Source organism: Telopea speciosissima, chromosome 1 (genome assembly GCF_018873765.1).
Source record: "Telopea speciosissima isolate NSW1024214 ecotype Mountain lineage chromosome 1, Tspe_v1, whole genome shotgun sequence".
In the NCBI taxonomy this organism is placed as follows: Eukaryota; Viridiplantae; Streptophyta; class Magnoliopsida; order Proteales; family Proteaceae; genus Telopea; species Telopea speciosissima.
In genome coordinates this window covers 11,322,684-11,334,510 of record NC_057916.1, presented here as the reverse complement: position 1 = coordinate 11,334,510, position 11,827 = coordinate 11,322,684, and the positions used below count along the sequence as shown (strand labels likewise).

Below are 11,827 nucleotides of genomic sequence, written 5' to 3'. Positions count from 1 at the left end.
GTGCAACACATGGAAACATTCCAACATTTAATATATAGTAGTAGTAGACGCGGTCACATAGGAAGAGAGAGAGAGAAGTGAAAAGACGAGGGAGGGTGGTGGTGTCACAGACCAGAGCACGTTGGGGGTTAACCAAAGGTCTATCTGTCCGCCTGTCTGTCTTTGTGTTTTCTCTGCTTATTTAATTTCCTTCCCGAGCTGTACATCCCTCCCTCTCCTCTGGAGTTACTTGATATATCCCTCTACAGTTGCCTCCCCACTTCTACCTTCTCAATCTCTTCTCTTTGTTTTACTTTTCTCACTTAAAGGATCTATGGTAGAGTTGGAGTAGAAGAAGAAGAAGAAGAGTTCGTAGCAGCGGAGGGAGGCGATTGCGGTGTTCACTGTTGTCGGAGAGAAGAAGAAAGACAATGACGATGAGTAACAACAACAACAACAACAACAACAGTATGGGGCAGTTCGGGGATACGACACTGACGAAGGTGTTCGTAGGGGGATTGGCATGGGAGACTCAGAAGGAGACCATGAGAGAGCACTTCGAGAAGTACGGCGAGATCCTGGAGGCAGTTATCATCGCCGACAAGATCACCGGTCGCTCCAAGGGCTATGGATTCGTAAGTCTCCTCCACCGCTCAACTTAAATAAGTCTAATTATACAACTTCAATGGCCATGGAATGGATCGGATCTGTCATCTGTGACTGTTTTCGAGGAGATTTGATTTTCTTCTTGCAGGTGACGTTCAAGGAAGCTGAAGCCGCGAAGAAGGCGTGCGAGGACGCGACACCGGTGATCAACGGCCGCCGATCCAACTGCAACTTGGCTTCGCTTGGGGCTCGTCGCCCCAGGTCCAACCCTTCCTCCACTCCACCCCTGCAACTACAAGGTTCTTTCTTTTTTGACCCCCTTCTGTTCACTATTATTTACCGGAATGCCATTCATTCTCCTATAGCAATTCTTTTAAGTTGAGATTTCCACTTGAATTGATGGTTGATATAGGATCTAACGCTGGAGCAAGGTCCACGTCATCAACACCTGCGACTCAAGTGCAGTGGTACTACCCTGCGGGCACACTGGCTTCTCCCTACCACCATCACCATCAAGCCGTTCCTTACTACGGGTAACTGCAAAAGAATGCCTTCTCTTTCTGCTAGATCTTGATTTAACGGATGGATTTGATTTGATTTGCTTTAATTTTTTTTGGAATTGGGAGCTTTATATATATATTTTGTATAGAGGAGGGGGGATCGAACCGGTGAAGGGATAAGGTACCAACCAAGAGATTCGAATTCGAAACCTCCTAGTGAGCATGGACATGAAATACACCACGATTCACCAACTCAGCTAGGCAGTTGTTGGTTTGATTTGCTTTAGTTATGATCAAAGCGTAACATTGTGGCATTTTCGTCCCTCAGGTACTCTCCCGCTTACATCGCCGCAGATTATGGCTACAATCCGGTAAGTCGTTAAGGATGGCATGTGGGACCCATAGTCGATTGATGGTCCACATGGCTATTGTAAAATTTGGTTTAAATTTTAAATTTTAGGTGGGGTCCCTTGGGTGGGTAACTAACCCTAGAGACTGACGTGGCTAAATGATGATTGGTGATCAGAAACTAAGCTACACGGGAGGTGCGTACGTGAATGGGGCTCACTTTTCATATGGACCTGGGGGAGGACAACGGATGTTGAACTCCAACAGTGTGATGCCGGTGTATCCTTTCTACCACTTCCATCAATCGCAGACAATGGGAGTACCTACTCACATGTACCCACCCACGACAGCTGGCCCCATCACGACCGTCCCTACTCTCATATCCAAGCCTCCTTCCATTGCTCCTAATGCAGGTAATCACCCTACCCTTCCCCTACTATTATTTTTACGATCTCGTTTATTTTGTATCCGGTATCCGATAGTCATACCCTGCCGTCGTACCGAATCAGGGCCTTTTGTTTAAAGAAAAGTCAAAACATGTAAGGGTCATTGGGAGTTCGTGGAGCTTCATTCATGCCAATGGGGGTGCACGATATCATTTTCTTTATCGGGGATTATGAGTTCTGACACTAACACATGTTCATATTAAGGCCTGTTTGGACGCGAGGATACGATATATATAAGTACCAGATTAGATTAGGCCCAAGCTTTATTAAGGTTTTGGGTTGGCTGGAGTAAGTTCAATATTGTAACTGATATATACAAACAGTTTGTTTGGCTGTGGAATAGGTACAGCGACCCAAGGTGGAGAGGATTAGAAAAGGAGGTCCAAAATTCTTGAAAGAAAGTTCTAAGTAACCAAAAGGAAGACAGGAGATTGCTGCTGATGCTATTCAAGAATCAGGACAAGCATAGTTTAGTTTCTGTTAATGGGATTCCTCTCTCTCTCTCTCTCTCTATTTATTTTTTTTAATTCCCGAAGAGTCCTTATTTAGGGTTCTATATGATTCATTCATTCTCTCTAACCATTATCTCAAAGTCTCAACTAGAGATGCAAGCTACCCAAGAAAAGCAAAGAAAAAAATTGTAATGTAACAGCTCTGTTTACCTCTTATATTTTATGGTAAGCATGTACTGGCTTCATTCAAATTATTAGAACTTGCCTCTTCAAATAAGAATTTCTCTTTTATATATATATATATATATGGGAAAAAGTTTTTTGTCCGGGAGTGTGGCCTATGCCAGCATTCCCATGAGTCTATCTCTCTCCTCCCCATGTGAAAAGACACCTATGCCCCTTTGTTTTAAGGAGGAGAGAGATAGTCCGGACAGAGAACTGCTTCTCTATATATATATATATGAATCGACCTTTGTGATGGAATGGCAAAGTTAGTGACTGGGGCTCCATGATAGCGTGCAGAGTACTAAAGTTGTTAATCAGTTATGTAGTGAAGATCACTCTCAACATGGTAGATTGGTCTAAAAATGTTGGGAAGCAGTTTTCTGTCTGTGTCTCCATCTCCCTCTTCCTCAATACAAGGAGGTAGAGGTGTCTTTTTCATATGAGGAGGAGAGAGATAGACTCATGGGAGTGCTGGCGTAGGCCACACTCCCGGATAGCATTCTTTTTTCCAAAAAATGTTCATCTGTCAATCGTGTCCCTCTTGTTGGAGAGTGTTAGGTACTAATGAAGGACTTGGTGTCCTTTCAGCAAACCTATTGATTTGTATAGATACTAAGGGAAAGGATTCTCTGAACATGAGGATATTAAGTGTTGTATTAAATCTATGAACACTTCCCTTCTTTAATAAGAGCAGGCACATCAAGGGGACCAGGAACACCCATTTAGAGGAACCCCCCTCCCCTTGGTGATCCGGCCGGGGTCCTACAATTGCTCAATAACTATTAAACAATCCCTAAAATCTTTCAAATCTGGGGTCTTACAAAAAAAAAATTTCTTGTATTTTGTACTTGTTAGTTATTATTCTATAGGAGAGAGTTCCCATGTCGGCAATATGAGGGGAATCTCTCAAGTTAGATCAATCACGGTGTGAAACAATTTTGTCAACAAGGGGACCTACATGATAAGGGAGGAGAGTGTCAGTGTAAGACTCGCATGGTCAAGATGTGAGAAGCAATGGGCATGCATCCCCACATTGTCAAAAGGGGGGGGGGGGGGGTTGGGTTGTGTTTCTTTTTCCTTTACATGCTGCCCACGTGTATTGACGTCTCTCACACCAAGCCAACATGCGTACGAAAGGGAGTGTCACGATTTGTATACAATTGGATCCATATGGTCAAAGAGGAGAGAATGTGTGATGACAATGCCATGGAGCTCCAAACTATCAAATTCAAACACAAATCAATTCCTTGCATGGTTCATCAACAATGAGAGAACATCAAAATAACTGATGGAAAAACTATTTACTCTACTAGAGGAACAATCATCATGCATAATATTTGAAAACTATTTACACTACTAGAGGAACAGTAACCATGCATAATATTTGATCTTCTAGAAATAAGATTATATATGAGCATCGACAGATGAACTTACCCATTGTTTCTAATGAGAAATACTAATAGAGATTTTACCACACAAAAAAAAAATACTAATAGAGATTTCTATGAATGAGGCTTATATAGCGAATTGCATGATACTAAACAGGTGAATGAAGGTTGGGAGGATTCAGAAATCACCTAGAGAAAAGTTTTCCCCCTTTTGTTATTTTGCGAATTTGAAAATCACCCGCCATATTGTGTTTACAAATTGTAAAATCTAGTATGAACTTTAGGGAATAACTCAAGATCATTTCAAGTGATTTCTCCCCAACCCCCCCCCCCCCCCCCCGCTCCCTGCCCCCATGTTTACAACCTATACATGTTCCAGCTTATAATATTGCATTATGTAGAATTTCCAGTAATTCATTCTTCATCAGAAGAAGCATCACCGTCCTACAATCCTAAAACATAAGCAATTTCTCGCTCATCTTCTTCTTCACTTTGAAGATCAGCCCTAGGGAATCACCATTAGAAATAAGCCAAAGTTTGCCTTCTCCTTTTCCCTCTTCTATATAGAAAATGTTTCCAACCAACTTTCACTTAAAAGAGTGCATCCCCTCGTTCAACTTAACAAAAACCACATCTGATTCAACATCTATTGGTTAAACATCTTTTTTTGGTAAAGATGTAGTGTGGTTTGATTCAATTAAATGGTTTGAAGGGATTATGAATAATGAGAGACAATGTTACTCATATCGATGTTTGTTTCTGACGCTACATACATATCGTCTGGTTCTATTGGATGGTTTGCTCTTCTAATCTTACAAAGTTCAACTCAAATTCACTCAGTAGTCTGCAAAACTTGGAGATGTGCAGCAAAAGCAGAACTGAAAGAAATCCAAGCAGGACTTAACCTGGTAAAGGAATCCAACCCCGAGTTTTACTGCTTGATCTATTACACATATTCATAAAAAACTTGCTAGGCTAACTGATAGGACGGCCGACAAGGTAAATAATTAAAAGCCCATCGGATGACTTTTTATGGGATTTTAAGTAGTTGCTTTCTGTCTACAAATATAATTACATTTCTTCCATTAAAAACAAAAGAGCGCCTGTTACCACTGACCATATTAGGGTTATCGCCCATACTTAACCTACCTGTTTTTCGTCTGATCATTTGAGTAATAGAGGTTAATTTCTTTTTTCCCATTCAATTATTACTACAATACACTAATTACTTTCAATTATATCAGTACAAATTTTTTTCTTCAACCATGCATCCCAAGGCAGGAGATAGATGTTGGTGTGATATAGATTATCCGAGCAAGGCCGAATCTTTATTCAAGAGAACAAGAAAGGGAGGCTATAGAAACGTGAATTAACATCTTGAAACCTCTTTTTGGTTTTATATTTATCAAAAATTTCAAATAGATACCATTATTATCAATCACAAATAACTAAAGAGGATAAGAATTCCATTGGTATATATATATAAATATGTTCATTTCAGGTTTTCATTTACAAAAATTAAGAGTTGAACCTGTAAGAATATGTTGATACAAAACCTCAATTCTAAGTGGGAAAGAACAAAATAATCAAAAGAAAACTCTGCAAGGCTACATTTCTGCAAAACGCACAACTATCCCTGGGTGAAAATTTTCAAAAATCTGCTTCTCTGCAGAAGTGACACGCAGGAAATATTGGAGATACAAAAATAATAATAAAAAAAAGGCGGAGAGGGGGATTAAAATTAAAACAAAAATTTACAGGAGCACAATTATAGATTACCTACTTCCTACTGTAGAACCTGTACTTCTCTATACTCGGCACCTCCCATACAATTTATACAGGGGATATACATTTCTAAGTAGAGCTGCGAAACACGCATCAAAGTGGAGGCATCCTCTGCAGTCTGCACCGGATTCTTTCCAGCTGACTGAGCGAAATTAGTTCACTGCTGTCAATGGATTTCAATTTCATCCTCTCAAAACTTCCTTTCCAAGATAATGAGAAACAAAAGTATGGTTTCCTTCAAGGAAATTAGAGAGGCTCAATCGTCCTCATCTGCCAAGGAGGAAAATGAGAAGGGTCTGAACTTATAGCCATCGGCATAGTAGAACTTGTTCATGAATTCCACCCAATGAAGACGTAAAGCATGGAGGAAAGCACTGAGGGTTTCCATCATGAGTAATATGAAGGCAGTGGCAAATGCAAAAACTGCAAGCCCTGCCAATCGGATGAGTATGTTGTCAAACCTGCCACAATTATCAGCATCTGAATCAGTAAGTATCAAATTGCACCAATTTATGAATATCCAATATCAGCATAGAACTGATGTGTGCATGTACCATCACACACATTTGCAACTTTGCATAGAACCAAGGAGAATTTTCTATTTGAACTTGGGAAACCATAAGGTTTGTAGTCATATATTCAGAATGTCCGCTGGGCCAAGCAGATTCACATATATGCTAAGTTGATTATCGAGTGTGCATGATACAACTTCCCTCACACCTAGTGGAATTGACATCTCATTTAAGCACATCAGACAGCCAAACACTACAAAACCCTGCCCGAGAACCCACTGAAAATATTGCCTCTAGACTCCAGTATTTGTTTGTTTTTTTTTTTTTTTTCTACTATAAAGTGGAACTGCAGAAGTGCCATCTTACAATCCATGTTCCATGCAACAATAAAGACGAGCAAAAACTAGGGAGTAAGTTTCAAGAGCACAACGTAGAAGAGTTGGAACTTACCCCCATGCAAGGAGGAGGACTTTCTCATAGAACACAGTTGATAACTCCGAGTGGGCTAAGCTGTTAAAGCAGAGCAGAGTACATCAGGCAAACAACATAATTAAAATGGAAATGAGAAGGGAAACAAGAAGCAAGATTTTTCTGTACCTTAAAGCCCAGAGCCGAAGGTAAGAAGCAGTATTTGAGACTGCACCTAGAACAAACTCAATGGCATGTATCATTTGATGCACAAGGACCTCACTGAAATTGAATTCCTCATGACGTTGCCGTGCAGAATCGGGTTCCACATCCAGATCCATCTCGGATGTGCCTAGAAGCCCATATGTACGACCTTGAAATCTCTAGAAACATCCACAGAGAGAAAATCAGAAACAAGTTCCGTAAATATTCAGGTCCTTCAGGCAGAGTCTCATTTGCTTTTAACTTTAAAAGTATAAACGATTATAATTCTCTCACATGAAGACCTATATAATCAACAGTCAGGATTAAAGAAACGGACATTGGTCAGCATTACAAAGTACCTAAACAGGCATAATGCAGTTTTCAGGAATTCCCTCCAGAGATTTTATGCAATAATTAACTAGATTGATCATCCAGATGCCTGAGTGTTGCACTGGCAAAGCCAACAGGGGCTCATCTCAGAGGCCTGGGCTCGAACTTTGAATCCCACTTTCATCCTCCCCCCCCCCCCCCTCCGATCCAACCTTTCTCCTTCGGGGAGGAAAAATTAAAACAAACACACTCACAAAAGCTTTCATAACTATCGATAATCATGAAATAATCTTAGAGGAAACCTGTAATTTAACTTTATCTGGTACCCAAAAGAAATTCAATTCCATCTCTCATTAATATGATTAAGCCAAACACCTCCAGAAACCATGAAATCTTTCAAATATTTGTCTGATTCATGTATTATATTGGGAATTAGAAAAACCAAAATCTTACCTACATGTCCAAATCTTTCAGTGTCGATAAATGAAAACAAAATTCATTAAATAAACCACTATTGAAGATGCAAGGGAATACTTCTAATAAATCAAAAAGAAAAACTTGCAAGATTCAGTATGGGGATCAACAAAATCATAGAAATGGCGTTTAATAAATGAACCACCAAGAAAAAGAAATAAAGGAAAAGTAAAAATGGGAACAAAAAAGAGCAAACGTGAAAAATAATTAAGAAATTCCAATCCTAGAGCCGACAAGCCAGATAATTGAGGTTTGAAAATTTTCAAACATTATATCCAAGATGCATCACCTAAGTGAGTCCAACATCCATGTTACCTCTAAATGAATCTTCCTCAAAATTAAAGGTTTTGGAAAAAGCATCCAAGGAACAGCTATAACAGCCAAAAGCAACAGCAAGATCTGTGAGAAGAATAAGATAAGATTCAGGAAACATGGAATAAAATATCAAGATCATACTTGCACCAAATTAAATAGAATGTAAGATTAGGAGCCAACACCTGCAATGGTCTCTGAGCCCACAACAATTGATTATCACCAAGATCATCAGTGGGGCTCAAGAACATGTAAATCATGACATGATATAGGTCTGCTTGAGACCCTGTGCACCACTTTATGACAATGAGAAGTGCAAGATACCCAAAGAGGCTGTTGAAAAAGATCATCTGTGGGACAAATTGATACCTATAAATAAAATATACAATCACCAATCTCTTCTCTAATGCCCTTTTGGAAGAAGACAGAGAAATAACTTGCAAGATTTAAAGGAAAGAAGGAAAAGAAAGGGGGGGGGGGGGGGGTTGTAAAACAGAGAGGAGGACCTTATATCCAAAGAGCTGCGAAAGAATCTTGCATTGAAGTAACTTAATAAGATTCCTAGGTTCATCTGAGCCACACCAAACAATATAGACATCTTCATTTTAAGGGAGTTCAGAAAAGGCAGCTCTGAACGACTTCCACGCCAGCTGGGATCCACACCAAATGGGTATGTATCACGGTACTTGATAAGACCTGTTGTACGTGCATCACTGATCAAAGCACATGAAATTAATTATCAGAAAAAAACTCAAGTTTAAAAACACTGAAGATACTAGAAAAGAAGAAAATAACTGAGGTAGATCAATAAATCAAAATACATCCATGCAAGTGGATAGATACAACAAGGTGATCATGGAAACATAGGCAATAGTTCAGGTGTGTAAACTGTAAAGTGCAGCATGACAGGGCTGAAACCATGTGTATGAAAGAAAAAAAAGGTGATTAAGTGGAAGTCTAGAAAGAAAATTAAGAAAAGCCATTAGTGCAATTGGCATGTTAAATTGAGATTACGATAAGCAAGTAAAATAGATGCCTAAAAATTCAATAATCAGGAGTAAAGAAAATGCTCTAAGAAAATCAAATAACTTAACATATCATGATAAGATACAAAATCAAATAAATTGCAAATGCCAAAATAAGAGATTGCTCTCAAGCTTACTATGAGACTAATCCCCGTTCAAAATTTAGCAGATAATTAGAATACATAAGAAGCACATTCACAAATTAATATCGCAATTATCAGCTCCTGGAATCAACAAGGGAACAGTTCCAGAGAAAATCAATGGAGACAAAAACATCTATATTCATTTCATTCCTGAAATCATATACTGCTCACAAATGGTTAGGTTCATAACCTAAATAATTGATCATTTTTTTCTAGATATTGATCAATAACTGCAAGTGGCCCCTAAGTTTTTAATGCCAATTTCTATGGCAGGAATTAAGGAGAAAGTTAAACTCTTAGTCCCAGGTTTTTCTCATTTTACATACATGACAATGATTGATGCAGATTTTCAGCAGAAAGAAGAAGAATAAATTTTCCTTTGCTTTGGTTTGGTTTTTGTTCCCCTGGTTCAGACCAATCCTGCACTTCAAGGATGGTTCAAACCTGGTTCTTCTAGAAACCAGGGTTTATAGAAAGATGTTTGGACTCTTCTACATGGCTTGCTGATGCAGTAACACTTGACTAGTTGGACCAGCATGACCGAGTTTGGAAACCCAAACCTAGAGGGAGCTGGTCCAACCCAGGTTTTTGGTCCACTAAGGGTTGGAAGTAGTTATTTAGCAGTGTATTTTTACGTCTTTATTTGGTTTGAGTTGAATATGTAGGACATAGATAGAGTTTGGTTACAAGTTATTTTAGTTTGAGTCTAACTAGGAGTCTTTGATTTTCTCTTTAAATACTTGCATGTATTCAACGAGATGAACAATGAATTGAATAGAAAAATATTGGGTTTGCCTACGTGACTATGTGAATGTGTGGTTGCCTCCCCCTGCAAAGTTTCTTCTCAGAAATCTTCCCTACTTCTAACTGGCCCTCTACCAATTTGATATCAGAGCCGAAGGATCCATCTTCCTCTCCATCAATCTTTCTTTTCCCTCTGCTAAGTAACATTACTGTTTCCTTTTCTTTTCACCCTAACGGTACCCCATGGAACAAGGTCTCACCGAGATCTCAGAAATATCTCGGTATTTTGAAACTCCGAGACGAAACCAGGAGCGAAATGGGAGATATACACTGTCTTGGCTGAGGTCAAGATCTTGGTAGGAAACCTTGGTATACAGACACTTATTTATGCCTAATATCATTTAAGTAAATGGTTTCATTTACTTAAATGACATTAGGCATAAATAAGTGTGTCCTGGTTTCTGGCATAAATAAGTGTCTGTCCTAGTTTCCCACTAAGTCAAACTCCTATTTGAACTTTGATTTTTCAAAATCTGATAGTGTCATTGTGTTTAAATGGCCCAAAATAGGCTGTATACCAAGTTTCATGACCTAACTAGGTCAAAAACCCACCGAAACCATGGAATTAGTTCAAAAAAAAAGTGCACCATGTAATACCCCAGAATTTTGAAAGCCTGAAAGTGTTGATAAATAATTAATTATTTATGCCTAGGGTATTTTCATAATTTAACACATCAAGGGTATTTTGTAAATTTTACACCTCAAGGGCAATTCCGTAAATTTTTAACTATTCTTTTTTTTTATACCATTATGTGCAGAATTTAAATTTTAATTATAACCTAGTGCTGAATGGCATAGTGATATTTAAGAATTAAAGAGTGCCTTATTTCCTTATTTAAATTTATTTTGGGGATTTAATGAACAAGTGAGTTTCTAACTAAGTTTTCCCTACTTGTTTTGTTTGGATGAGTAGCCGACCCCATTAAGTTGGGATAAGGTTGAGGTTGTTGTTGTATCCACATCTTAACCATGGTAGACAATGGTGGGATTCCCAACAGCTCAACTGATATAAGGCGAAATTGATGCAAAAATTGATACCCTCACTACCGCTACCAATTCCATTCAGACAATGATGGAATCTGTTGAGAATTAGGGGTAGTTTTGTCATTGTTATTTTGGGTTTTTGGGGTTCTATATTCTTTATTTTATGTCTTTATTTGTTAAGAATCTTAAGATGTAATAGGTGAGGGCTTAGGGGTAATTTCATTATAAACCCCTAACCAACTTACCTAAATTTACATGTCTCGTTTATAAATAGAACCCAGAACCTGCAATAGACCTTCTATCGCAGGCTGCCTTTCCTTCTCTCGGCAGTGTGCTTCATCTCCTTCTTCTTATCTCTTCTGCTGATGAGTTAGATTCTGATTTCTAACATGGTATCAGAGCTCTTCTAATCAGCAGGAAGTTCTTCCCTAATCTCCTTCTGCTGATTCTCCTCCTATTGGTTTTGGATTTCTGGTGTGCAGCCACCAATTGCTGCTATTTTTAGTTGATGGATTGAAGACTCCTTTTACATATGAATGGAGTATTTATTAGTGATAGTTGTTGGTGATGTGCAGACCTTCCCTTGAAGTTTCGATTGGAGGATGGGAAGGTTTCTATTTTCTGCAATAGTCATGCTTCCCTTTTCAGAATTCAAAAGAATGGAGTTTCTTCGAAAATTTTGTATCCTCTATTTCTGAGTTTTGGAGGACTATTTGTACCTGCATAAAGGCAGACTCGACCTGTTTTTCACTCTGGTTTGGTGGCCTGACCAATTGCTTTTGGTTTTTCTTCATATACACCAGTGGCTGCTCTGTTTTCTGAGCCTTTTTTAGCCCTACAGTTGGCTTCACAGTTTCTGCTCAGCTTACTTCCTCAACCTGATCATTTGAGGTTTCATTCCC

General features: G+C 38.9%; 2 protein-coding genes across 5 annotated transcripts in view; one reads left to right on the top strand and one right to left on the bottom strand.

The window, feature by feature from the left end:
* Nucleotides 1–377: 377 nt before the first annotated feature.
* On the top strand, nucleotides 378–2,352 carry LOC122642228 (probable RNA-binding protein ARP1). Its single transcript, XM_043835666.1, has 6 exons — nucleotides 378–614; nucleotides 734–884; nucleotides 998–1,118; nucleotides 1,414–1,456; nucleotides 1,612–1,846; nucleotides 2,203–2,352. The coding sequence occupies exons 1-6, from the start codon at nucleotides 411–413 to the stop codon at nucleotides 2,220–2,222; spliced, it is 774 nt and encodes a 257-aa protein (XP_043691601.1). The 5' UTR covers nucleotides 378–410; the 3' UTR covers nucleotides 2,223–2,352.
* A 3,325-nt stretch (nucleotides 2,353–5,677) lies between these two features.
* Nucleotides 5,678–11,827, bottom strand: part of LOC122666108 (V-type proton ATPase subunit a1-like) — a 45,506-nt gene continuing 39,356 nt past the window's right edge. The window contains exons 13-18 of one of the 4 annotated variants that reach the window (XM_043862220.1): nucleotides 8,476–8,682; nucleotides 8,155–8,338; nucleotides 7,973–8,056; nucleotides 6,839–7,032; nucleotides 6,692–6,751; nucleotides 5,679–6,190 (exon numbers count right to left, since the gene is read on the bottom strand). In XM_043862220.1, the coding sequence (XP_043718155.1) occupies nucleotides 5,986–6,190; nucleotides 6,692–6,751; nucleotides 6,839–7,032; nucleotides 7,973–8,056; nucleotides 8,155–8,338; nucleotides 8,476–8,682 (934 nt within the window). In that variant the 3' untranslated portion in view covers nucleotides 5,679–5,985. Of the gene's footprint in view, nucleotides 6,210–6,691; nucleotides 6,752–6,838; nucleotides 7,033–7,972; nucleotides 8,057–8,154; nucleotides 8,339–8,475; nucleotides 8,683–11,827 lie in introns of all 4 variants that reach the window. The other 3 variants (XM_043862236.1, XM_043862230.1, XM_043862245.1) reach the window with 3 other exon arrangements.